Source organism: Canis lupus, chromosome 25 (genome assembly GCF_011100685.1).
Source record: "Canis lupus familiaris isolate Mischka breed German Shepherd chromosome 25, alternate assembly UU_Cfam_GSD_1.0, whole genome shotgun sequence".
Lineage (NCBI taxonomy): Eukaryota > Metazoa > Chordata > Mammalia > Carnivora > Canidae > Canis > Canis lupus.
In genome coordinates, this window is record NC_049246.1 from 29,387,694 (window position 1) to 29,415,665 (window position 27,972).

Below are 27,972 nucleotides of genomic sequence, written 5' to 3' on the forward strand. Positions count from 1 at the left end.
TGGCCCATTGGCTCCCACCTTTTCAGCCTTGCTGGTTTGCTCAGCCTCATGCCAGGCTGTGCTGTGCTCCACGTCTTAACTACCAGTGCACGTCTGTACCCTCATTCTTCCTTTTTGACAGGAAAGCCCGTGGGGAGGCTAAGAAGTGCCGTAAAGTGTATGGCATCGAGCACCGGGACCAGTGGTGTACAGCCTGCCGCTGGAAGAAGGCCTGCCAGCGCTTCCTGGACTGAACCTGTCCCACCGGCTCCTCCTCTTTGCTCCCTGCCCTGACTGGCAGCCAGATGACAAAAGACAGATGTGTCACAAGCCCTCAGCAGAAACCTAAAACATAGAGTGGACATGGGGAGTTTGGGCTCTATTGGCTAAGGTTCAATACTTAACACATTTCCCCCTCCCTTTGGGGAACAGTTTAGTTTTTAAAAGAAGAAAGGAAAATATCCCCCCTCCCCCAGAATAGGAGAGAGAGCCAAAACTGACCAAGGGTAGTCTGCAGTGAACCAGAGACCAAAGAATTAATTACCCTCCCTTTCCTGAGTCTCTCTCTAGGGGATTAGTTTGCATGTTTCAAAAGACGGAACAGCTCATTCTGTTTCCTGCTGAGTTGGTGAATTCTTTGCTTTCTCAACTCTTCCAGAAGGGACGGTGAGCAAGATGAATTTACTTTTCTTAAAAAAAAAAAAAAAAAAAAAGAAGTTTCTGGCTGATGAGTCCGAGAGCAGGACCTGCTGTGGATAGGGTGGGAGGAGTGGGGAATCTGTGCACTTTTTAAGGTACAGCCGGCCCCTCTTCTCCACCCGCATCCAGGAGAAGGGAGAGCCTGTTCTCACCGAGCAGCTTCCATGGAAGTAAAAGGAAAACCCTTTCTTGATGACAACGATTTGAATCTGGGGTCACTCAGCTGTTGGGTTACATCCCAACAAATTTGTATGGCTTCTTCTCAAAGCCCAGACTAGTAGGTTTTTAAAGATTGTCCCCCAAATAGCTGAGCCAAAAGGCTATATGAATTCACTTTTTGAAAAATGTGGCAATTAAACACTACCTTGATCGTTCTCCCGTCTTTCCTTGAGGAAAAGCTGGAGGGTTTTAGTGTCTGTGAAAGCCCTCTGCTGTTACCTGAGTAAACTCCCTCTTGATGTTCCTCCCTCCAGTTATGGACAGGACACCTCTAAAACACTTTGTGTTCTTTTCCACTGTATTCAGAAGCCTTTTATCTGATTCCGGCTCCCTTCCACTTGAGTGAGAGGCCCTCCCTCCTTCGTCACACTCTGCACAGGTTCCTCGGTCTCTGGTTTTACCAGGGATTTTCTCATACTTTCCTGAGGCTGCAGTTAGGGCTGGTGTGGGGGGATGGAGGGAGGAAAGAAGAGACAGAAAAGTAAGTGGCAGCTTGCCCCCACTATGGAGAGGGAGTTGGCAGGTTCCAGATTGTTCTGTTGGCTCAGAGGGTCCGAGAGAATCCAATCTTCCTGAGGTGACGGGTAGGACAGGAGTCTTCCATCAGTGTCAGCGGCCTCTGGATTTTTATCCATGTTGGTCCAGTCCCTGTGGTGGGAAGGTCAGTTTGAGGCCGAGACCTGCTGGACACCCATTTCTTCCCTGCAGGTAGGAGGGGGACGGTAAAAGAGTGGAGGAGGAACTCCTGCGGGGGGGAGTTGGATGAGCAGCTCCTGGTGCTTTTTTAGCCTTTGCTGTTTCTGGAGCCCTCAGGAATGGAGGGGAGCCTGGATGGCACTGTTTGTGGAGTAAATAAGCAAAGCTATTTTTGTTGACAAGAAGGGAGATGTGGGTGGGGAGTTTAGAACCCTGCCCATCTGTGCTTAATTGAGACCAGATGAGCTGAGGAGCAGGACACATTTTGTTTTAGCCCTATGTGTGTGTCTGGGAGTTCCTCAGGCCTGCATGAATGTGGCCCCCTGCTGCTCACCTGCCTTGGGTACCGGCACTGCACCTACACGCCAGAGGTCAGGGGTTCAGGAATGTCACCAAGTCCATCCCCTGGCTGTAACTGAGGTTGTCCTCTTACTCCCAGGTGAAAATCCCTGGCTGTCGAGGCTCCTTTGGCCACTTCACGTGGGAGCCGCACAGACGCTTGTCAATCTGGGACACACTGAGTGTGAGAAAACCCGCTGACCTTAGAGATGTGATGTTGCAAAGGGTGATAGTGACCCAGGTTTGGTGATGGAGGGAAAGACACCCATGTATGGGTGTCTGTGGTGGTGATGGGGTATATTTTTATAACTTAGTAAAAAAAAAAAAAATAAGAAAGAAAAAGTATGTGGAATCTGTCCCTAAAGCTCAAAACCAGGCCAGCAAGAGGTGGCCCGGGGTCCTCCTTCCTGTCCCTTCCACCTCTGAGAGAATTAAAAGCTGACAGCAGGTGGTTGCTTGTTGTCTATCTTCAGCTCTTACCAGCGAGGGGAGGGAGCTTTTGAGACGTGAGGACTCTGCCTAGCAGCGTCTTCCCTTCCCTTCTTAATCACAGCTCTGGCTGAGTCTCGTCATTAGAAAAGCTATTTTCATTTTTCCCTCAGTTTGGTCTGTGTAGATATAGCTGGCTATCAAGATTTCCTCTAAGTGAGGTAGGCTTCTCATGTCGTTGGTACCCAGGGCAGAAGAGGCAGAGAGAAAGAAGAAAGGGATGAAACAGTTTAAAAACTGAGGTGGTTTTTTTTTTTTTTTTAATGTTTTATTTTGGTGCAGCTTTCCCTGTCTGTATCTGTTCCTCTCTCCTTATAGGTGGTGGTGGCGGTGGCGGCCTCCGCTCCCATCTTGTGGCTGTTGTGTTGGTTCTTGACATGTGGTCTGTCCGTGGGGTTGCCCCATTTGTTTCTTCTTGGAGGGTGGGGGTGGCTTGTGAACTGATCAGCGATTATGCCTGTTTCCTGCATCTCCGCATCTCTCCCTACTTCCCAGCCCACCTGGGCAGCAGAATCTGACAGGAGGGCAGGTGCCACAGCTGTGCACTGGAAACTAACAGGACCGATTTTCAAAAGAAATGATTTGGGGAAACCATTTATTCCAGGGATGTTACCCCTATTCAAAGTTTTTCTTGGGGTTGCCTCTGGAGTCTGTGGTGCCTGCTTCGGACAGCCTTAATGATTCTCAATCTGCACCCATGCTCATTCAGTGCAGAGTCCAGTGAATGATGTCTGTGGTCAAGTGAGATCACAGGGGCAAAGCTCATGGACCGACTAGTGAGGGAAATAGCTGGATTTAATTATGTGGCTTTTAAGCTGGCTGTGAAAGCAATTTTGTAATTTCAGAGAGCATTCTGAGTGATACCAACTTTCTGATATAAGCCTATAGCTTGACTCCTTGGAGGACAGCATTGATTTGGATGTGAGAAACTCATTTGTTTGAAGAAATCTGTCCTGTTACTTTCTGGTCCTCCCAGGTTCTGACTTTACCAGGGCCAAAAATTTAAAAAAAAAAAAAAAAAAAAAAAGGAAAGAGAGAAGAGGGAGATAAATCCCATCTGTGAATTTGTCTTATTGGCGCCTTTTCCCCCCAGCTGTCTTCCAAGTATTATTTTTACTGTTAAAAAAATTTTTTTAAAAATGTGAAATGTAATGTTTTTACAGCGACAATATGAAATATATTTTATAAGGAATAAAATGGTACATTGTCTGATTTCATGTGTGCCTGTCCCTCTACTCCCTCCCCCTCTACAGAGGCTAAGATTACTGTTGTTCTTGGTGGTAAACACATGATGGCATTTGGGCAAAGCCTACGCGCATTCATTAGCTTGTAATAATAGGGACCATTAGGAGCCAGGCCAAGTGCTTACCTGAATAACCCCATGAAAGTTACTACTATTATTCCCATTTTACAGATGAGAAGGAGGCAGCACAGAGGTTAAAGAACTTACCCAAGGGCATATGTTGGGAAATAAGGACACTAAGATTACAACCCAGGCAATAAGCATTTTTCAGTACTGCTTATCTTGACAATGGGAAATATGCTTTTGGCTCTATTCCTGAGTTTCTTGATGAGTGGCCAAATGCCTTAGGAAAAAGTAAGTACATATTCTGCTTATGGGATGGTCCTGACTTCAGGGAGCATGCTGGGGACACTCCTTGAGTTCACCAATTCCATGTACTGTGATGGCCTGGATGGCTGGAGAATGCTGGTCTAGGTGGTGGGAAGCAGAAAGAAACATCCCATTCTTCCTGAGCTGGGACTGCTTTCTGTAATTTTAGCTTCAGGGACTACGGATGTCTCTGGGAGTGGGATCTGGAAGTGGGATCTAGGGCTCCTAACGGGGCCTGCCAGTGTGGGTGAGGTGCCCCCAGTGGGGGGTTGGATTACCTCACTCGAGCCCAGTGGCTAGTAAAGCTGGCCCAGGGGTGGTCTTTTGGCCCTTTTCCTTACTATGTGGTAGAGTGGAGAACTTCTCTCAACCCCCTTTTCCTTGCTCCCCACCCCCATGAAAAGTCTCAGTAGAATCCACTGCTTCACTGAGGTTTGTCCAAATCCCTCTACATCAGTTGTGACTTTGGGCTGCACATCCTCCATGTGTACCTGCCAGCCTCACCTTTATGGTTGGCTGTATGCACAGACTTGAAGTTTCCAGCTTCCAGCTGGGTTTGATCAACAGGTGAGACCAGACTGGAGATTGAAGGGTAGGGGGAGAGAGACGTTGGGATAGCTCATCTCCTGGCCCTTCCTGTACCCCACAGTGTCTGAATGACTGCATTTTCCTGCTGAGAGCTACAGGGAGTGGGGGGGACAGCTATAGTTCTCCCTGGGTTCCAATAACGATCCCCCAGCATCCCAGAAGAGCTCCTTACCCCCTCATTGATTTCCCATCACCCGGTCTACACTGTAGATGTTTGACGCTCCTCAGTTACCCTGTCTGGGTGCACCATATGTTTCCCCGCCTAACTGACAGTTACACCTTAACATGCTTCATGCTAAATTGGAGATAAAAATGACACCAAGTGTGTCTAGGCTCTTCCGTTTTCCACGTGTCTCAATCCAGTGATCTGCAACCAGTAAGATCTGCATCACCTGGAATTTGTTAACAGTGTAAATCCTTCCTGAGTCAGAAACTGGAGGTGGAGACCAGCGAGCTGCCCCAAGGGTGCTGTTGACCGGGCGCTGGGAGGTTCTGAGCACCCTGCCCCCTCAGCCTGCTCATCCATTCACGCACTTGGATCTGGAGATGCAGTGCAATCAGGGTGTTTATGCTTATGTATTCTTGCCCGTCTTGTTTTATATAAAGCAGAGCCAGGTGCTTTTTGCCTCTGCTTCCCAAGAGAGGCAGCTCTGGTGGTGTGTCTGGAGTCTGGGCTTCTCGGTGACCTCACTTAAAAAACAGCCACCCAATGTATTAACCATTTGCTCAGTAGAAGTTTAATGGAGAAATATCTGTTTAAAACAATCAGTCAAAAAGAACAGCTCTTTTACAAACAAGTTATGGCAGTGACAAGTCAAAACCCCGGGCTTAATTTCCTGTTCCTTTGACCCACCCCTAGAAGAGGAGAGTGTGGAGTGAGGACGGATGGGGCCGTTTATATGTTAGCCAGAGGAATTACAAAAATACACTCTGATGTAGCAACAAGATTGTCATGAAACATGCCATGGGGGGGGGGGGGGGCGGGAAGGGACTGGGGGAGGGGGGAGAGAAAGACAACCAGACAGGGAGGTTCTCCACCCTGAGGGTGGAGACCTGAAGGCAGAGCTTGCCTCAGGGCCTTGGGAAGGAAGGAGTCCCGATTCCCAGCCGACAGGTCTGGGGCTGGAGACATGCTGTTTTGGGGATCACCTGGACACCTGGGGAGACAGAAATGATTAAAATGGCAAACACAGTAGTTTCTTTGACCTTTGAATGCTATTTGCCCTGGTGACTGAGCAATAGAAGGGAGGCAATGGAAAACTTATCAACTGAATAAAGAGCCCCTGAAGCAGCAAGTAGAGTTCCCTAACTTCCTCCATACACCTGCTTTTTTCTGGCCTCAAGTCTATTGACAGGATTCACAGAATAATGGCTGGGACTTGAAAGGCAGAGCTGAGGCCTGGAGCCCAGAAGCAGCTCTCTTATCCTTGATGTTTGGAATCCAAGTGTAGTAATTCATTTTTTGAGGCTAAATAGTATCCTCATTTATGGCTCTTTTATATTGCAAGTGCTCTTTACACCTGATTTCACCAATTCCTCACCACGAATGAATCTGCTCACTTTCCACTGTCTAGAAAGATCAAGGTGTGGGGCAGAAGAGAGTAGAATAGGAACAGGGAAAGGGATAGGAGGCAGATACCCTTTGCACAGATCTTTCTAGGACTGGACTTGCATCTCAATGTCCCTCCTTCTCGACATCATTACACCTTCTAAATAGGGTTCTTTAACCCATTTCAGTGTCAGGAGGCCCCACTTCCTCCAGCCTTCCAAGTGGTGGTTGGTATTGGGTATCTCAGAAGTCCAGAGCAGCCCTGGCAACAGGATTCCCCACAATGGAGACATCTGAGGCATGTGTAGGGCTGATTGGGGTGTGTGTGGGTGAGTGAAGACAGGGTCTCAGCTGCCTGGTGTGGACTCGTAAGTACATATCCATATTAGAACTCAGCCACCGTGAATGTGTGCAAAAAGGAACCAGAGAGATGGCTGCAGAAAGAGGAAGGAGAACAATCAATAATATACTCAAATGAGCTGGTTAACATTTCCAGTGGTTCTCTCAAGAACTTTACATCTTGAGCAAAGAAGCAGACAAGCTAGTTACCAAGTTATGTTTCAGTGCCTCTCAGCTGGAAGCTTAATAGAAAACTAGTAAAGTCAATTGTCTGAATAGGGGCTCAAAAATTTTTTTTAAATAAATTGATTTCTGCTAATGTGACTGATTTTATTTTTTATTTTCCTTTTTTATTTTTAAAAAGATTTTTAAAAGTCATGAAAGGCACACAGAGAGAGGCAGAGACATAGGCAGAGGGAGAAGCAGGCTCTCCAATGAGTAGGGAGCCCAATGCAGGACTCAATCCCAGGACCCGAGGATCACACCCTGAGCTGAAGGCAGACAGACATTCAACCACTGAGCCACCCAGGTGCCCCTAATGTGACTGATTTTAAACTTTTTAGGAAAAGAAAATAGCTGTGGTTCAAAATTAGACAAGAGCCTCAGTGTCCCTTAAGAGCGACTTTAAGAAGAATAAATATCTAAGATTGGAAAGAATTCAATCCATGCCACTTTTGAAAGATATGCTGTGTTAGGTACTATGCAAATATGGCTTAGGAAGGAATAGGATCCTTGTTAAGGATCCAAAAGTATGACTTCAAAAACCGTGAGGGTTAATTCAGGGCCTTTAGAGATTAGTCATTCTGCTAAAATGCACATGGCAGCCTTCTCCTCACAATTTAATACTTACGTCTGTATTTGGTAATGCATCTTCTACAACCAGCTTACCTGCAAAGAGCTATGTGGGCTGCCCCCATGCTGAAGTGTGGGTGCCAAAGATTAACAGTTGTATTAATATACTTTGAAAATGAGGATTATTAATGATCTGGCTACCTTTGACATATAGAGAGCAAAATAAAACAGCACATGTAGACTTTTTTAATGCCCCTAAATCAGGGAAAAGCCTCACTTGGGTAATGTTCGGGGGAATGTTTATGACCAATTGATTAGTTCTTTCTATTAGGGTAAGTTTCTACTGTTAACGAAGAGGTATGAGGCTCTGCAGATAATCAGATTCCCATATATGAATTAAGGCACATATGTTTGATGAGTAGAATTTTCTTAGATTTTCAGAAAAATTCCACTGTGCTAGTTTTCTACTCCACTAGAAGTTCTGTACAGGGTGACGGACCAAGGAAAGTGGAATTTGTAATGACTGGGCAATAAATTAGAGGGTTTGATGTTTATTATCTGATATGTATTATAGTACATGTAGAAGCATTCCCTTGGGCATAAGATGGCCCAGATTCTCTAAGCCTTGCTCAGTGATGATGATGAAGTAGGTCTAGCTATGGGTTCCTAGATAGTCTCTGAGGAAAGGTGAACTGAATGGTTACTATGGCAACTGGATAGGTAGATTGGTCCACTTAACTGTCCCCATAGTAACTGAGCTCCTGGAGAGTGATAGAGGAATTAGTTATCTTAACAGGCTACTATTATCCCCATGGTAACCAATCTCTAAATGGCAGTGGTCAGCCCTAAGGAACAATCTGAGGAAAATGTTTGCTCCCTAGAGAAAGGATAGGTAGGAGGCAGAGAGGTGAATATACCTTCCCTGCCTCCCAGGAGCTGAATACCTTGGGGAGGTCTGGGATGTGTGTGTGTATGTATCTGGGGGCTAATGTGCTTCCAGGCCCAGGAGAAAGGCTAAGACAGTTGGGTATATAAGGTTTCCTTTTGCCCCCAGCTCATTCGTGCCCAACTCACTCATGGGTTGAAGTGGACGGTGCAGCTGGGAGGGGCTCCCCTTCCGGCTACACATTACCATTCTGATGCAAGGTGCGCCGGCGCTGACTGGACTGCATGCTCAGGACCAGGTACTGCCTCATAAACTCACTGAACCGCTTTTGGTTGGCCAACTTCCGGGCTGACTTCCGGGCCCCAGTGAAGCCTCCAAATCTCTTCTGCAGCTGCTTCTGCTCTATCTCTCCAGCCTCATCCATGCCTGGCTCGGTCCCTTCCTGGGCTTGGATTAGGCTCCTGATGCGAGGCATGCGCTTCAGCTGGATCTCAGAGGTACTTGGCTGGTGAAGGACAGTTGCCACGTGCTCTGGGGCAGCAGGGCTGAGCTGCCAGGAGCTCCTGGCCATGACCTTGGTGCATGGAGTCCAGAGAGGGCTGCTGAAGACCTTCCCTTCACACTCAAGGATGCACACCTGCAAAGATATAGGCAGCGTGGGGAGGGAGGGAGGGAGGAGAAGGATTGGGAATGTCCATTAGTCCAAGGTGATGACATAAAATCCTTCTATTGCATACAAAATCCACATTGGTACCAATGCAAGTGCTTCTGAAGCATCTCTTTTTTAGGTATCGTGTAGCAGTTTTACACATAATCACTCAGGTTTGTAGAATTTCAGAGTTGCAAAGACACAGAAAACTATCTGGCCAGAGAGGTGAGTTAATTTACCACAGGTATCACAGAAAGTCAGTGCGGAATGAATGCCCCAAACCACACTCAGAGCACTAGCTGAGTTTTTGAAGCCAATACGACTCACGACTCACCCATAAAAAAGAATCTTATTTTGTTCTCTTCCCAGGCTTGGGAGAGATCAGTTTGGTTTAAGAAGCTGGGGATGTCAAAGCATGTACTTAAATCTGCATGTTGAGATGAACCCTGGTGTGGTTCATTTTTCATCCCACATATACTCGTTCTCACTTACCTGTGTCTCAGTTATAGGAAATGAGGGTCAAGACCCTTTGGAATGTAGACAGGTTGGAGTCGGGTTTAGGTGGGGAAGAGGGGCCATCAGATACCATCCAGTAGACCTGCCAGGGCTCTGGGAACTTCTGCTGCTGCTCTGTCTCTCCAGGTGTCTTCCACTTCTAGTCTATACCAACACCCTGGTTGGTATAGGTTTCCATACCCTTCCTGACTTGTTCTGGCCTTGGCCATGCTTCCCACATTCCTATCTTTGTGCTTTTTGGAAGCATCTAACCTCCAACTTCTTTTACTATTTGCTGTCTTTGCTTCACCCCAAGTACTTCTCTGTGTTTCTGTCCTCCGCCAGATGAAAACCCCATTTCAACTTGACCTTGCCATCACAGTCACTGGGTAGCTGCGGAGCCCTTCATCAAACCTTGGAGCTCTTGCCTGGCTTACAGGGCATCAAGAGATACTGCTCTGTCTGGACAGCTGTGGGACATCAGAAGACTGGAGTGTGTGCCCAGTATCCCCTATCTGGGGAGCAAAAGCCTCCCCATAGTGTTCAGAGTGGCACAGATGTTAATGTAGGCAAGGTTTCCCACCGGATCCCTAAACAAGGATCCCTCCTTGTGCATGAAGCTAAATCACATACCTTATAGCCATCACACTGAACTTGAAAAAATGGCTCCTCCAGTCCCGCTTCTCTGCGACCCTTTGCCACTCTTGACCCTGACCCTCTTTTGTCTCTGCCAAGCTTCTCCAAGATGTGGTCTGTACTCATGCCTCCATTTCCGCATCTTCCATTTTTGCCTCATCTCCTTGAAATCTGCTTTCTGCCCTCTTCTTCCACTAATTGCCCTCTCGAGGACCACCAGTGAATTCCCAGTCACCAGATCCACTTGGGCCTCGTTGTCACAGACTATGCTGCATTTGGCAGCACAGGCCACACCCTCCTGAAAATTCTCTGACATTGCACTCACCTCTCAGACTCCTTCCTTCTGGGTTCCTAAGATTCTATCTTTAAGATTCTTCAAGATTCTTATCTCTCTTTACAATCTTCCCCTTGGTGACTGTTCATTTCTGAACATTTTGGTCATAACTTTCAGAGCATCCGAGGTCTATAGGTTCAGCGCCTGACATCCACTGAACTCCAGACACTTCTCTGATCCCTGTCTGGTATCACCATCAAAGTATCTAACTAGCACTTTAAATGCAAGTTGTTAAGAATTCCCTTCTGGGGCAGAGACTGCCAGTTGCTCATTCCATACCCATCTTGCCGCTTCCTTCCTAACAGAACACTTGTCTTCTTCCAGAAGGCCACATGTATGTTTCTCAAACTCCTTTTTAGCCAGAGGTGGCCAATGACATAAAAATGGAAGTGACAAGGTGGGGCTCCTGGGAAAGTAGGAGGCTGACTCATCAGGGGAGAGCATCCTTTCTTCCTTCTTTTTCCCCGTCCTCCAGCCTCCTGCTGGAACTCAATTGGCTGGAACTCAATTGGCTATCTTGAAGACATGAAGTGACTCAGAGGATGGAAGCCATGTGGGAGTGGCACCCATATACGGATAAAGTAGAAAGAGAAGGAGCCTGGGACATTGGCGATGTGGTAAAGCTGCCATACCAGCCCTGGATTATCTACCTCCCAACTTCTTTATGAGGAATCAAATCGCTGTCTTATTTAAGCCATTGTTACTTTAGGTCTTTCTTACTAGCAGGTGATATACCTTCTCTACCTTAAGTCTGCTCTTCTGCTTGGTCTGGGTGGGAATCCAAATAATCTCAAAATTATTTATTTATTTATTTATTTATTTATTTATTTATTTATTTATTTATTTAATTTATTTTAGAGAGAGGGGTTGGGAGGGGCAGGGAGAGTGGGAGAGAAGCAGCCTTCCCATTGAGCACAGCGCCTGAAGCCGAGAGGACTTGATCCCATGACCCTGAGATCACGACCTGAACTGGTGATCAAGAGTCGGACGCTCAACCAAGTGAGCCATCCAGGTGCCCCTCAACACTTTTAAAAAGACAGAATTCAAAAGCCAGTTAAATTCCTGAGGAATAGAACCAGGGATTAAAATGCACTTTTATAAAGATCAGGTAATTGTGAAACCTACCTGGGTTTGGAAACTGCTAACATAGTCCATGTTCACATGTTATGATGAGGTTTAGTAATTAATGTGTCCAAAACTCCACTGTTAGACAAGATATTACCTGAACGAGAACCCAAGACTTTCAATCCAGGATGTCTCCTATTCAATGAGCCCTGTGTGCTTGCAATACAAATTGGTGTAAATTAATACAAGAGTAAGAATCTTGCGAGACTAAAAGGTAAAGTTCTGATGGGAAAATTGCTAATTTTTGCTGGGCCAGAGAGAAGAAAGAGACAGTAGCCAGTGGGAGTGCCACTTATCTTCTCTGATAAGATTTCCAAGGTGCACCTTTTGCCAGGCCCCCCTGCTAGCCATAGGTAGTGACGGTGGCCCCTGCTGATATACAAGTCGTGAGCATATCTTTTCCATTTAGATTTTCCTCAGAGATGCTGATAGAACTATTATCATTAGTGCCAACTCAGCTGAGATACAAAGAGAAGCCACTTTTTCACATCCACAGAGTCACTGGGTATGAATGAATGGGAGCTTCCATAGTGGGGGGAGGGTAGACTTTAACACAGTGGTAGCTACAAACCCAAGTGCTCTTTAAGAATGGCTACTGGTTAAGGGTGCTTGGGTGGCTCAGTTGGTTAAGCATCTGCCTTCAGCTCAGGTCATGATCCCAGGGCCCTGGGATTGAGTTCTGCATCAGAGTCCTTGCTCAGCTGGGAATCTGCTACTTCCTCTGCCTCTGTCCCTCCTCCCGGCTTGTGCTCACTCTTTCTCTCTCACATAAATTTAAAAAACAAATCTTAAAAAAAAAGAATTGCTACTGGTTTGTTAGAATGCAGATTCTTAGCCTATACTCCTAGAGATGCTGATTTAGTATGTCAAGGGTAGGGCCCAGGAATCTGCATTTTTAGCCAATGCCCCGGTGATTCTGAGGCTGGACTGTATTTGAGAAATCCTGCTTTGGATCTTGCTTTGAGGAGGAAGGTGTCATCATGGAATATAGTGGTCGGAGAAAGGGTTACTTGGGTCTTTATTTAGCTGTTCCTGAAATACTTTGAAGAAAACCAGGCACAACCAACTTGTAGTACATTCTTTTCAGATCATCATCCCATTGAGTTATTATTCTATAGCCGTGGGTATCTAGTGGGGAGCAATTTTGTCCCCAGGGAACATTTGGAAATGTCTGGAGCCATTTTTGGTTGTCACATGGTGGGTGGGGAAGGGGGGGATGCTACTGCTATCCAATGAGTAAGGCCGGGATGCTGGTAAACATCCTACAATGCACAGACAGCCCCCCACCCCCACCCCATGACAAAGAATTATCCAGTCTACAATATCCATAGCGGTGAGTGTGAGGTATCCTACTCTATAGGGTCAAGAGGAAAGCAGGAAAGCATGGCTAGTACTGGGAAAGCCAGAAGTGTAAAATTTTGGAGATAACATGGAGTTGGAGCAGACTTGGTCCGCTCCTTACAGAATAGAACCCCAAATGCTTGTTGAACAGTTCTACACCATCCATTTACAAGAACAGGTGGAGGTTATTAAACCTAGAGGCTATGAGATCTTCTGGGAGCCCCTGGGTCGCTAAACCCAGATGGTAATTAGATTAGGTGTCAATCGGAGAAAATGCAGTTCTATGATCAAACCAGATGCATAGGCTGTACAGAGACTCAACATACTGTTAGATGAATTGGATACTGACAAAATCATCTCAACCCTTGATTTAGGAGAAAGTTTTGGGCAAATGTGAGGAATCCAAATTTGCAACAGCATTTGTAGCACCAGATGGGCATATGAGCTTAATGCCTAACACTCTGGTCTAAGGGACCCACCAGCCTCTTTCCAGAGATTGGTTAATGGACTATTAAGTGGAGCTGGACACATTTTCACAGCCTATACCGATGACATTGCTATATTAAGCCAGAGTGTGGATGAGCATCTGGAAAGTCTCAGACTGGTGCCAAATTCATCTGTAAAGCTGGGTTTAGAGGGAAACTGAGCAAAGGGCCATCTGGATGTCTGGGATCAAACATTAGGGAAATAGGCACATGAGCCCATTGGAAGGAAAAGAAGAGGCTCACTGAGATTGTCAAGTTTCTGCCACTAAAGAATCAAATCACTTTTGACCAAAACATTTAGGAGCTATTTGCTTTAGTAAGTTATGCTAGAATATGAGGGCTAACATTAGTAGGGAAACATATAAATAGTGCAAGAGGAAAACATATTAGGAACTCTTACTGCAAATCAATCAGTAAGTTTTCATGTAATGAAGGTAGAAAGCACTAGAAGTTCATTTCTTTTGCTATTATTCAAGTTTCAGGAAGTTATAAATACATTTCCCCAGACCTTGAGGGTTGCCTTCTTCTTTGTCTCTAAAACAACTTGGTGAATCTAGTTTTTTTTTCTCTCTACATAAGCTTATGGGCTAAGTATCATTCATAATTAGGCAGAAGCCCAAGACATTGCAATGGGTTTGGGTGTGAGAGTCATTTACTGACCAAAACTACAGTCTTACACAAAGCCAGCCATCCTTGGACCATTGATCTAGAGTGAGAAATACAGAACTTCCTGATAAAGCCAAGGATTTAAAGTGTCCTGGGAATAGCTCAGAATTCCATAATTTAGTGGAGGGATTGGGAAGGTGATCCTTGCTGAAATATCTAAGTTCCCCCAGCTCCCATAATTCACAAAGTTGGGAAAGAGTTGTAAGATTTGGAAATGAGATGTGGTTGCCAACGTTCTAGGCATTTCATCAAACTTTAAAAAACAGGTGAAAAGTGAATAAAAACTAGGAATAAAACAACCAGGCAGTCAGGTTCTCTGAGGGTCAGCAGGCACTTTGAAGGATTTCTCTTTCACTGTGAAGGTCTAACTGGTTATATTCTAACTTGTTTCCAAGAAGTATCAACTGGTGTTGTCTGGATCCCAGATATTTAAATGCTAGGGTGGAATGGAAACATGTTCCAGATTCTTTACTGGCTTTGAAAGATGCCAATGTGAAAACTCTGCAGCATTTGCACTGGATGGACCCATTAGGAGCCTAGGGGTCTAGCTGTCTTACAATTTCCATGGAACATGTTCATGAAGTACTGCTCTCTGCCATGCTCTGTGCTACACGATGGGGATCCTCAACACAATCAGAAAAGGACCCTTACACGTTATGGTAAAACACTGGCAGACACAAGTACCTGTCAGAACACAAAGGAGCGAGGTTGTGGCTCTACAGGGGGCAGGTGGAGAATCAGCATAGTGTTCTCATAGGTGAAATTTATTTTTTTTTAATATTTTTTTTAATTTTTATTTATTTATGATAGTCACAGAGAGAGAAAGAGAGGCAGAGACACAGGCAGAGAGAAGCAGGCTCCATGCACCAGGAGCCCGACGTGGGAATCGATCCCGGGTCTCCAGGATCGCGCCCTGGGCCAAAGGCAGGCGCCAAACCGCTGTGCCACCCAGGGATCCCTCATAGGTGAAATTTAATCTGAGTTTTGAAGTAGGAGTATTGGATGAAGGAGGAGGGAGAAGGCACAGGATGGTGGGGCAAGTTCTTGAAGCCTTGGGAAGGCCAAGAAGGGAAAGCGGGATTTTTAAGGAACTGTAAAAAGTGATTGAGGTGAGGAGTGTACCCTGGGGAGACATCTGCAGCCTGGGGAGAGCTGCAGGCCTGGGATCCAGGATGTCATCTCAGAAGGAGAGAGTATAGGAAGAGGAGAAGCCCCCGATCTTGGTGATCACTTGTGTTTACAGAGTGGGGAGAGGAACAGGAACCCAAGAGGACATAGAGAGTCTGAATGGAGAAGAGAACCAGGCAAGTTTATCAGGAGAGGATAAGGAGGACCTACAAATTGGTCCTGGACCTTGCTCGATGTGATGCAGTACAAAGGGGGCGAAGGCACAAGTGTAGATTACTTCCTGAGTGTACAAATATCTGTTCAAGTCCTAATGCTTTTTTTTTTTTTTTGAGTGGGAAATAATGGGTTACTTACCATGAAAGCTAGAGATTCCAGAATTGTGCATAACTTTCAGTCTTGTCTAGGCTACAAATTGAGAATTTAGCAGGATGGTGATTATCAGATTATCAGCTCATCACGGGTTTACAGGTAAACTACGTCGTCTGCTCTGTTTACTAAGATCAGGGGAAGGTGTTTTTTAGATAAACTTTAAACCTCTTTGTGCTGCACAACAAAGCTGTGGGCCTTCTATGTTTCAGCCAAACTCAGCTTTTTCAGGTCCTTAAATGACATTTCCCTCTGGGCAGAGGCATTTGCACATGTGCGCCTGGCCTCCCTCCACCATGGGGAACACTCTCCCTGCCTCTTCACTCCCACTTTTCAGGTCTCCTTAGATGCTTCTGATCTTCCAAAAGCCCGCTCTGTCTTTCTAGTCTAGTTTGGGGGCCACTGCTCTGGGCTTCCCTAGCACCCAATAATTAATCACTCCCTCTTGGAGGGATTGTGGGATCTTCTCTCCCACTGGTTGCAAACTCCATCCATCTGGTTACCTACCTTTGGATCCTTTGCCCAAGCCTTGGGCTCAGCATATAGTAAATGCTCAGAAAAACCACAACAGATCAATGAGAAGGATGGATAAACTTTGGATGGGTTACCTGGGGATGCTCTTCATGATGCAGTAGTTATTGCTGTTCAGAAAACAGGTGTGGGGATAGGTTGGTTTTTGGGTCTGTAGGGGCTGTGTCCACTCATGGTTAGTGAGCTAACCCAATATGAATATATATTCCATATTTGTACACTTGCCTTAAGGAGCACTAGTTACTTTTGGTTGATTTTTAAAGATTGAGGAGTTTGAGGGGTGCCTGGGTGGCTCAGTCGGTTAAGCAGCTGACTTCTGATTTCAGCTTAGGTCATGATCTCAGGGTTCTGGGATGGAGCCCTGCATCAGGCTCCATGCTCAGTGGGGAGACTGTTTCAGGATTCTCTCCTTCTCCCTCTGCCTCTCCCCCCATTCTCTCTCAAATAAATAAATAAATAAACCTTAAAAAGATAAAGGTTGAGGGGTTTGGAATATGACACCTTTTCAAAGAAGTTTGACTACAAAGAAAAAATAATTGAGTTATATTGGGCTTAATAGAGGAATACCATTCAGACTGCTATGAAAGCAGTTAAGAAAACAGTTTATTTAATGTAAAGAAATTTAATGCCAGATTTGCACCTCAAATTCAAAATTTAAAATATAAGGGAGCATTTAGGTATTTGTTGTAGAATTAACTTTATTTTTTTATTTATTTTTTTTTATAAATGGATTTTAGCTATCCTTTTTTAAAAATTTTTATTTATGATAGTCACAGAGAGAGAGAGAGAGGGGCAGAGACACAGGCAGAGGGAGAAGCAGGCTCCATGCACCGGGAGCCCGACGTGGGATTCGATTCTGGGTCTCCAGGATCGCGCCCTGGGCCAAAGGCAGACGCCAAACCGCTGCGCCACCCAGGGATTCCCTGTAGGATTAACTTTAATACCAAAGATGGAGGGCAATGTACATGTTCAACAGGAGGACCATAGTTAAACAAATTATACTGTATTCATAGAAAGAAAGAACTTAAAATAATGTTAAATAACATGGGGAAATTATCCTGGTATAATATAACACCTGAAAAAACTAAAATTGTTTCTCTGACAGGTGGGATTAAGGGTAATTTTCTTTTTTTCAGACTTCTCTTAATTTGACAAATTCTCTAAGAGGAGTATGCATTATTTTAATAATGGGAATGAAATGGCGGCCCAGGCAGGCCTTTATCTGAATGTGAAAAAGTGGAAAGATGTCAGGGTTTGTACTTAGAAGATGTGAAGGCCCGTATTTGTTTCCTTTTTTTTTTTTTTAAGATTTTGTTGATTTATTCATGAGACACACACACACACACACACACACACACACACAGAGGCAGAGACATAGGCAGAGGGAGAAGCAGACTCCCCTCCCCACAGGGAGCCCAATGTGGGACTTGATCCCAGGACCCTGGGATCATGACCTGAGCCAAGGGCAGATGCTCAACCACTGAGCCACTCAGGTGTCTCCTGCATCTGTTTCCTACTGACCACGTGACACCAGATGAGTCACCTGACCTCTGGGTAAGGCCCTAAGTTTCTCCTTCTGGGTCTGGAGGGAAGAAGGAGGAGAAGGCAGGGATGCTCCAGGACCTACCTCAAGGTTGAAGCTGTCAAGAGCTGGGCGGAGCTTCTCTCTGCAGGTCAGACAGTCCTTTTGGCAGCTTCCAGACACGCTGGAGAAGAGGCTGAGCAGCAGGAGGTCACAAAGGAGGATTTTCATGGTGCAGGAGCAGGAAGTAGGGTGCTAAAATGCTAAAACACAAGGAAGAGTGAGGGGGCAATTACACCAGCCATTCTGTGGGGACCTCACACAGCGGATGCACTAGAGGTCACAGCACCAGAGCCTAAGATTCACCTCCAGGAGGGAGTGGGTTATCCAGGAAACAAGAGGCCTGCCTCCTGTCAGCCAGGTCTACCCTGCATGCCCGGGGTTGGGGGTCTGGGCTCCTAGGGAGAGCACCCTTGTGATTCTAGCCACCTAGCTGGTCTCAACAGGCAGGAGCACTTCCAGGGAGCTAAAGGCCTCACTTAGTCGCTTACCCATGTGTGACCGTAAGATGATCTTGCCAAACTTCAGTTTTCACAGCTACAAAAGGGGTATAGTGGTACCTGTCTTGTCACAGGGCTGATGCAAAGAGATGAGATCCATAAGGGGAGTTTTGCACACGGCCTTGCAAGAGTGAGATTCATGAATGACTCATGGACTTTGTCTTGTCCTCCCTAGCCTTCCCTGTCTCAGCCAGGAATACCTGAGTCCCGGAATTTGCTCTTCCAGGAAGCCTCCACCAGGCTCCTTGTCTGCTTCCCGCACTAGGTGTGAGCTGGCTTCCTGAACACAGGGCCTATATGTTCACTGTGTTTAGTCCACACAAAACACAGGACCAGGTATGTGGAGTGGAGTGATTGAAAAATGAACAGAGACACGAAGATAATAGCTCCAGCTATTAGTTAGGTCAGCCGTTTATATTCTTTATGTAGGATTGCCTAAAAGGTGTGCAGTTTTTCCTGCTGCTCTTTAAATTTATCCGGCAATCAAGCCCCTGAATCAAAATGCTGTTTCCTTGGACTGCATCATTTTAAGTCCCTGTAGAAACATCTTTACTTGGAGAATTAAATGGAATAGGGAACAAGGGAAATTTCTGGCAATGTTGGGAAAGTTCTTGGCTGAGGTATAGGTCGCAGGGGTGTATACACTTGCTGAAACCCTGGGAATTGTACATTTAAATCCTGTGCATTTCACCGTACATAAATTTTAACTTCAACAAAGAGTCCAGTGTAGAAAAACAAAAATTATTGCTTTCTCATCAGACTATACTGAGAAAACGTATAAGCCTTGCTCTTCAAATGCGGTCTTCAGACCAATATTGGCATCATCTGGGATCTTTTTAGAAGTGCAAGATGTCAGGCCCTAAGCCAGAGCTACTGAATTTGGATCTACTTTTTAAGCAAGATTCTCAGGTGATCCAGACACATGCTAAAGTCTGAGAAGCCCTGCTAGAAGATGGATCTGGAATGAAGCAAGTCAATAAGAGAAGGAAGGGGATCCTGCAATTGAATTCACCCAATGGCCACATTGGGAGACTTTCCCAGTTCTTCTCCCGTGTCATCCAAGCATCTTATACTAAGAGGATGTCCACTAAAAGATGCTTAATCAGTGCTTGCTAAGTCAATGAGGTGATATATGAGATGGGTTTTGAATGAGTAATGGTTTGCCAAGAGGACACAGAAGAGGGCATCTGAGAGGCTCAGGAAACAGCCTTTGGAAAGACATGGAGGAGTTGGGACCACAGCCTGTGAGAGGTACCAAGGCCACTTGCCCACACTCCCTATGGGAAGCTCCCTGGAACTGGGTCTTGCTTGCCATCCAAAGGGTTTAAGCTTTACTCAACAGGTGATGGGGTGTCCAGGGCTAATGAACAATGAACAGAAACACCAGTACAAAGAAACATATTATATGCATTTTTTCTTCTCTATCCCAAAGGCCAGTGCCTTAGTTGAGACTTACTGCCTTGGCTATTGTGATGGCCTCCTAATTAGTCCACCTAATGATCTGGCTGCCCACCAAGCCATCTCCAAATCTGATGACATTACTTCATACTTAAAATGGATCTGTAACCCCAGTGGGACTTCGTACTGCTCCTGCCCACTTTTTCTAGCTTTGTCTCTTGTTGTTCACAGTGACATCTCTTCTGGTCGTAGGGAATCATGCAGTTCCCATTTCTATCCTGTCCTCAATGCCTTTGAATCTTGGCACATGCTCTTCCTTCTGTCCAGAATACCTGTCCCCAATTTATACTTCCTACGCACCTCAAAAATTATCCCCTCTGGGAAGTCATCTCCAAACCATGGTCTGAGTTAGATGAAACTCCTCTGTTTCTATGCCATCGTGAAGCAGCACATCACAGTGGGAAAGGAAGAGAGCCTCGGGGGCCTGTCAAACAGACATGACAGACCTGGGTCACAGAGCTCTGATTTGCATTTTCTCATCCGCTCATCACTACAGAATGACTAGGTTCAGATCCTATATCTGAAACTCAACTTCTCAGTTTCTCATCTGTAAAAATTGGACAATAATAGTGCCTATCTCATAGGGCGATGAATGTGGTAACGTTTCTAAGAAGTTAAAATGGCACCTGGCACATAACCAGTGCTATAAAAAAGCTTATAAAAGAAAAAAGCCAGCGCATAGCCTTCGCTTTATAATGCTATCATCATCTCTCACATGGCACTTATGACATTGTACTGTAAGCTTGGATTTCTATGGCTACTTGTCCCACTGGGCTGTGACTTCCTGAAGGGCTGAGACCATGTTATATGGTTCTCTGTATTTCTGGCCCCAAGCACAGAGTGAGGAGGCACTTAAGAGGTGCTCAGAATGTTTGATAAGAGGCAGAAGAGTATCTCTGGAGCATTATTCCTTCTTTTTAGCTAATGTAGAGTTGAAGAGCATCTAGGAGCATCTGCCTCACTGGGGTCTGAGAAGCTAATGGCACAGGAGCCACTTCTGGACTGTGTAACTGACAGCATGTCTGTTAGCTAATTGTTCAGTTCATGGGGGCAAGAGTGGGAATGGTGTCACTCCAGAGCAAGGCAAGACACCATCCTAAGCTGTAGCCCCATGCCTGCTCTGCTATGGTTGCAAAAGGCTGGGAGGCGTGGCTGGAATAGTGTCACGTGCTAAGTCTGCAGGTTAAATACGTGTTGGTGCACAAGCTATGGAAGCTCATCACACCGGTTCTTTTGAAGAGAAAATGTGTCCTTGAGTTCCAAACAGCCACCCCATAAGCACATGTCAAATTGAGGACTGCTCGAATATGCCTTTGTTTATTCTGAGACTTGCCTTTACATTTATTATTTTCTTAAATTTTAGTCCTTCTAGGGGCACCTGGGTGGCTCAGTGGTTGAGCAACTGCCTTCCCTTCAGGTCGTGATCCCTGGGTCCTGGGATCAAGTCCCACCTTGCGCTCCCCGCAGAAAACCTGATTCTCTATCTGCCTATATGTCTGTCTCTCTCTCTGTGTGTCTCTAATGAATGAATAAATGAAATCTTAAAAAAATTAATACATTTTCGTCCTAGTTGGGAGACGTTTTTTGTAGAATTTGTCCAGAACGGCATGGCTGTGCCCTCTATGGCCACATGGTGGCAGTAGCTGTATGTCACCAAGGAAAGAGAAGGCCCGGCGGAGAGGGACGGGATCCTTCCTAATACACAACTGCCATACATAACGTTTGCATAGGCTGAGCTGATAAGTTGTGACAGATGTTAATGAAATGCTCTCCGGCTGAGGTTTTTCATGAACCTCATTAACTGTCGCTACTTGCACATTCAGGAAATGCCCGGTGGATTGACTGATGTTTGTTATCTCAAATTCTGGGTAAATGGGTTTTTAGGATGAGGTGAAGAAAGAAGATGAGCTCCTGGGACATTTAGCATGGAAAATGTATTTGATAGCCTTGCCGCATGTAAAATGTGAGCCGTCCTTGGTTTGGCACTTGGCAAATCTTATCATATGCACTTGGCATTAGCTTGCCCCCACCCCCCTGCTCCCCTCTGGGGTGGCCCACCATACACCTCTCTTACAGGCTCCAGCCTCCCTACCCTCTGTGTCCTACTCCTCGCTCTGAACAAGTAACTCCACCTATTATTTAAAACCCATAAAAAAAAAATCCATACACGAAGCTATTTATTCTTTGCAATTCCAAGAGTCCTTAAAATGGGACCGACGCAGGTCTATCTCAAAGGTAGTGATATCTTAATGAGACCAAAATAAGTGAAAGCTCAAAATAAATCTAATTATCCTTACAGAGGGGACCATATTTTGTACTTTTTGGTACTCCTCACAACACCTAGCATCATTGTGTTCTAGGTTAAGTCAGATTTTGAACTGTACTGAAAAATCAATACTTTCATTTTTAAGAAATCTTAGCAACATCGCTATGCTTTGTCCTGTAGCTCTGTGTATAAGTTAATGTCATGTAAGTGAAGGTGAGTAATTAGTTAATTCATGGATTTTTTTTATTTATTTATTTATTTATTTATTTATTTATTTATTTATTTTCATGGATTATATTTATAAGTTTTATACTTTGTGTGATCTGGGGTGAGCTACTTTACCTGAGAGTGTTTGTCTTCTTCACTGCAAAAATGGGATCATGACAGGTGGTGGTTTTTGTTTATTGCAAGAATACTGACCCTCAGTAAATAAAACTGCCTGGAATATGTTTGAATTTTACCTGGCTTGTATTTCACTTGGTGAACCAAGCTTGGTTAACACTTCCGTGTGATGATGCTATCATCTGGACATCTCTTATTGAATAAAGGAATGTTTAATTACCTCTTATTTCAGTAATGACACCTTATAAATATAATTGTGCCTCGTTGTTTATGAAGATAAAATACCACTGTGTTTTAGTCTTAATCTATTTGCATGTAATCTTGCTTCCCAGGGCAATATAATTAGGTGCTTATCTGTTTGGAGGATTACGTATGAAGCTAAAAGTTAATTGAGTTTTGTCTTATGACCTATGAGAAAGGCTGTAATTTTGGTGCTTTTAGTGGAGAAGGGGAGGGGCAGCCTTTCTGTGAGAGCCACATACTTCTCTGTTCTTTTCATCAGCCACGTGTGTAGATATTCTTCTTTAGAGCTGACAAAATATTTTTATATTCATATACGACCCTATAACCAAGGGTTAATAATATGTCTCTTTTTGAGAAGAATGTAAGTTCATAGGGGTTAAGCAACTTGCCTAAGATCATCCAGCTTATAAATAGCAGAGCCAGGACTTAAACTCAGATGTTTTGACGTCAAACTGTGTGTTCTGGGAAACTGTAAACTCTATATACTGCTTCTGCTTCAGAAGGGTTGGCCAATTCTGGTGGAATCTCACTGGGCCAGTCTCTATTTGTATTTGACAGTAATCACATTACCGCTATACTTAGAATACGATGTGCCAGGCGCTGTGTTAATCGATTTGTAAGCATTCATCCTATGGGGTAAGTGGTATTATCCCCATTTTACCATTGAGAAGACTGAGACTTGAAGGGAGTGCCAGAGGTGAGCCTCAGGCCCAGCTGATTTCCAGGCTCCTGCACTCACTAGGCCACTCAGTGATCTCAGCAGCTGTCTCTGGGTAGGTGAATTCATTCTAAGGATTACCCCCTGCCCTTTTATTAAGATTTTATTTATTTATGCATGAGAGGCAGAGACATAGGCAGAGGGAGAAGCAGGCTCCCCCTGGGACTTGATTCCAGGACCTGAACCACTGAGCCACCAAGGTGTCCCTAAGAACTCCCTTTTATCCCGACTCTGGGCTTCCCCTCTCTGATTGCAATGTCCTTATTGTTGTCTCTCTTTCATAGAGAAATTTTTCATTGCCCACAGGCATGGGGGTTTGTCTTCTGCATGCCTCACTCTTTGACCCTTTGTAGGCAGAGGACTCCTCCACTGGATTTTGCTTGTTCACCAGCTGTTACTAAGAGAGCCTCCTTTAGTGGCTTATCGTCCTCTCACCAATATGCTCATGTTCAAAAAGGTCCTTCTTCTGCTCTAAATTTCCACCTGGAAGGAGGAAATGAGCAGAGAGGAGGTGGAGGGCAAAGCAGGTCCCCCACCCCAGCGTGCCTGGTGCTGGTGAACAATGAATGAGCAAGAGCCCTGTGCTTAGAAACAAGAGTCCTGGATTCCAGCCTTGGCTCTCTTGTTACCTGTGGGATCTGGAGCAAATCTCTTTCTTTCTCTGGGCCTCAGTTTCTCCTTCTCCAGAAAGAGTCAGTTAGGTTAGATGGTTAATATTTTTTATTTTATAAGTGGCCATATATTTGGGCTCTTCTAATAAGGAGAAGCAAGAAGGAAGGAGGGAAGGACGAGGGAAGATGAGGGTTTCATGAGGAAGCAGCTTCAGGGCAGCACAGAACAGAGGCCGAACAGCCCAGCTCCAGCTCAGGAGAGGGCTGGGAGGGGGCGACAGACATATTCCCTGTCAGGGCTGCCAGGAAGTTGGAAAGGTATCACTCTGAACTTTGATTTTCCAGATTCTGACCCATAGTTCCACAGATGCTGTCAAAATAAGTGGATTTTTAAAAGCTTTCATTTACTTTTATATTAAAATTACCTAATGTTCTTTCAAAAAGATTAGAAAGTACATGTAAGCAAAAGGGCTATGAATCTAGACCAATAACCTTCAAACTTCTTTAGTTTTTTTTTTTTCCAAACTTCTTTAGTTTTATATCTCCAGCAATCAAACCGTTTTAAGCAGACATTCCCAATTGACCTATAAGCTAGGTACATTATAAAGCCCACTAAAGGGCAAATTAAGAAAGATAATATAAAAAGCAAGACTTCAGTTTCCCAAAGCCCAGTGGATTGTGGGGCACACACCCCTTTTGGAGACCACTGGCCTAAACTCATTGCCGTTCAGCTACATTGATGTGAGTTGCTACGAAGCCGAGGACATTCTGACAGTCTTCTCTGGCACAAAGCACTACGGGATCCTATCAGAATGTCAAACACGTTTCTTGGCTGGATGAATGAAATGATGAATGGGGATGGGGGGTGGAGAGAGAGCACAGGCCCAGTGTGGGAAGAGGAGAGCTTGGCTGTATGGTGATTCACTGACATTTTCACCAAGACTTAGACTTCTTGGAAGCAAGCTTTACACTTCGCCTGCCAAGCCAGGCCCTTCAGAGCTGGCAACACTTGTTTCTGCAATGCTGAGGGAGCAGCTAATATTTGAAAGTCAAGACTGAATGTGATTGTAGCTGGTCTAGGGAGATGCCCAGAAAATTGGCTTGCCCCTCAAATTGACATGCCCCAAATCTCAAGGTTTGTGGCCAGTAGGAAACCTTCATGTTAGGTACTGGGAGCACCTACAGGCATTTAAATAAAAGCGTTTAGAAAATCCAGTTTGCGTAATGAGTTGTCAGCCATTGAAGCCACTGCAAGATGCTGTCACAAGGACTCCTGTTTTCTGAGAAGGGCCCATCCCCTTCCTAGGATGTCTGATGAGTAGCTCCACCCAGACAAGGGAAGGGTAGATTGCAAAGTTTCCATCTCAGGCTTCAGGAGCTGTGGGTCCATGGGGTGGGGCTCCCTGAGCTCTGTTGATAAAAGCATAGAACACTCACCCTAAACCTCACATCTCTACTGTGTGTGTGTGGGGGGGGAGCGTGTGTTAGCATGAAACAAGCATGTAGACAAGCTTAGCTCACTTCCGGGCAATGAGGATTTCAATAAAGGTTAATTCCCTTGCCCTCCTTTTGGGCTTTGTCCTGGGAGCCACCTCCCTCTCCGAAGCCCTCCACCCATCCCAATCCTACCTCCTTGCCCGCTCAGTCTGAATCCCTGGAATCTCTGGAGCAAGTGCTCCTTCTTCCAAATTCCTCCAGCACTTGCTGTGTGGACCACACAATTTAGGACTTAATTACCCCCAGCCTTGCATCCGTTCTCTAATTGTTTCACTGTGTTTGCATTGTCCTACCCCCACCCCCATTAGTTGGCGAGCCCCCCTGGCCCCAGAGGGTGGTGTGCAGAAGCTGGGAAGGCTGGGCTTGGTCCTCACAGGGCCTGGTCCAGTTCAGTCCCTAACACGGTATTTAGCTGAGCTCTCAGCTTCAGTTTCGCAACGTGGAGACGATGACACCAGCTCACGGGGCTGTTGCTGGGGACAATGGGTGTGAAATCGTGAAGATGTAAATCGTTGTGCGAACATAAAGGACTGTTATTATCACCTCTGTTGGATCCACCAGAGCCCCCACATGCCTCCCCTGCCTGATGGAGTGTAGATGATAAATACCTGATTGATGGAATACAGAATGGCTTTGTGACAGCTCCCGTCACAGGCTCCAGAGAGCACGGGGTAGAGCCTAATCCTGCAATTACTCCCTTCATTGACAATGCAAAATCTCCTGCATTCTCTAAATCCCCCGAGTACCCTCAGCCCTCAGCTGATAAAGCAGAGGCTGCTGCCTCATGGAGAACAGAACAGCACCCCCCAGCAACCCGGGGCTGGACCGCACACAGTGCCCTCGACGGGGCAGCACACATGGCCTAGGGAAGGAAGCTGCTCCTTTTACTGATGTGGTGGGTAAGGACAGTCTTTCCAGGCACCCTCGCCCACAGAGGACTCCGCAAGCCCAAAGGAACACTAATCCTTCCTGTTAAAGGTATCGCAGCATCAGTGGAAGTGTATTGAATATTTCCCTGCCTCACTTTGTAAATGTGAAAAAGGAGTGTGCGTGCAGCAGCCACCCACAGGCAATGAGAAAGAACAGCAATTTCTTTGGGAGGTTTTGATAAGAAGCCAGGCAGTTACTTTCCCCCATCTATGTTGAGAACTCTGGTTTAGGCTTGCTGGCAAATGCCATGCAAAGCTCATCTTTTGTGAGTCTGCTGAACAATGTTATTGGTTATAATTGGGGCAATTATGGGCTGCTCGAGGAAGCGAAACACAGATGTTTAAGCCCGGGATCAGGGTATTCAAGTCCAAGCAGCTTGCTTTAAATAGTCCATTTCCCGAATCATCCTGCTTTACTTGAAATTCCCCCAGAACTTACCCATGTTCAGAGTGAGATGGGGGGAGGAGGGGATGGATAATAAAGGGAGGGGAAACGACACATGCAGAAAGTGACAGAGAGAGAGAGAGAGAGAGAGAGAGAGAGGGAGGGAGAGAGATGGATGCACAAAGGAGACAGAAAAGGAGGCTGAGAAAGAGCGAGAGTTTGGATGACTTCTGAACGTCATATTCAGCAGGACCTAGCAGAGACCTTTAAGTGGGAGAGATGGGCAGGAGGAGAAACATGCAGAGGAAGAGAAGAAACCCCCAGATAATTCAGGGGCTGGGAGCCCAAGGTCAGCCCTGCAGAAATCTACGTGGGTTTCGCACACCGTGGCCGCGATCAGCACCGGTCGAGCATAACGCCCCGGGTCCCACGTCATTACTGGCAATTTCTATTCAGTGCATCAGGGAGAAGGGTTCCCTCAGGACGGAGAAACCCAAATCCAAATCAAGTTCAGAGGTATGTTGAAAACCAGCCCGAACACACTCGGAGGGAAGGAAAGAAAGGAAGTCAGCCACAGAGAGAAATCATTCACCAGGGTGCCCCGAAAGGCCAGCCCCCTGCCCCGGTGCCTGCTCCCCCGCTAATCTCACGCCTGCATCCACCTCTTCTCAACAGAGAACAACGACATAGTGGGGGCCGCATCTGGGGAATCAAAACTTTTTCTCATTTCCAAGTTCAGCTCTTTCTTCTTCTGCAGCTCTCTTCAGGATGAAAACCTCAGCCCTCGCCTCCCACCCCCTATGTGAGCACTGAAAGTAAGATGAATGGAGAAATAATTTTGCAGGAGGCCAACAGCATCCACCCTGGACAAAGGAGACAGGGTGAGGGGAGAGCCCCTGGCTGCTGTGTTCCTTCCCCGGCCTCTCAGCTGTGCATCCGGGGCTGGGGTTCGCATGCAGTTGCCTACCTGAGAGCTGTCAGTAGCCCGGCTCCCTCGGATGTGAGGCTCAGTCCGCCGTACCAGCCACACCAGCATATATATAGCCTCCCCCCACCCCCCCACGCACAGCCCTCCCCTTCCCTGCCCACCTCGATGACACATACACACGCTGACCCCCTTCATCAAGCGAACAGCAGAACCTACAATCCTCCCTGGCTGCTCCCCGCCCCCCTGGCTCTGAGCTCAGACCTGTGACACCCCAACCGCCCCCCCATCCATCCATTCTCGAGCCTGCTTTACCTGGACTCTGTTCAGCCAGGATCCCACAGCTGCCTTCTCTTTGCTTCCAGAGGCACGGTGAGCACTGATGGGGAGCTCTGGGAGGAGAAAAAGACTCCTGGTGACAGCAACGAAGCAGACCCCAATCCCGGAGTCTCCTTGAACAACCTCTTTTTTTTTTTGCCTGAAGAGTAAGGAAGAGGAAGCGGGCAGAAGGAGGGGAATCTCACGCCAAGCTCCCACCGGCACAGAGAAGCCCAGAGCCGAGCTAAAGCCAAG

General features: G+C 46.0%; 2 protein-coding genes across 6 annotated transcripts in view; one reads left to right on the forward strand and one right to left on the reverse strand.

The window, feature by feature from the left end:
• The window catches only part of ZNF395 (zinc finger protein 395), a 46,620-nt gene extending 42,987 nt beyond the window's left edge, over positions 1–3,633 (forward strand). For both annotated transcript variants that reach the window (XM_038573723.1, XM_038573724.1), the window contains exon 10: positions 122–3,633. In XM_038573723.1, coding sequence (XP_038429651.1) covers positions 122–233 — 112 coding nt within the window. In that variant the 3' untranslated portion in view covers positions 234–3,633. The remainder of the gene's footprint in view (positions 1–121) is intronic.
• A 1,702-nt stretch (positions 3,634–5,335) lies between these two features.
• Positions 5,336–27,852, reverse strand: PNOC (prepronociceptin). Of its 4 annotated transcripts, none has more exons than XM_038573069.1 (4): positions 27,715–27,852; positions 17,571–17,728; positions 8,434–8,824; positions 5,336–5,778 (listed from the first exon to the last, which is right to left on the reverse strand). In XM_038573069.1, the coding sequence occupies exons 2-4, from the start codon at positions 17,694–17,696 to the stop codon at positions 5,693–5,695; spliced, it is 603 nt and encodes a 200-aa protein (XP_038428997.1). In that variant the 5' UTR covers positions 17,697–17,728; positions 27,715–27,852; the 3' UTR covers positions 5,336–5,692. The 4 variants fall into 4 exon arrangements, with proteins under 4 accessions (XP_038428997.1, XP_038428998.1, XP_038428996.1 ...); XM_038573070.1 differs by lacking the exon at positions 27,715–27,852 and adding an exon at positions 27,442–27,533 and having other exon boundaries at positions 8,506–8,824; XM_038573068.1 differs by lacking the exon at positions 27,715–27,852 and adding an exon at positions 27,442–27,533.
• Between the last annotated feature and the right edge of the window lie 120 nt (positions 27,853–27,972).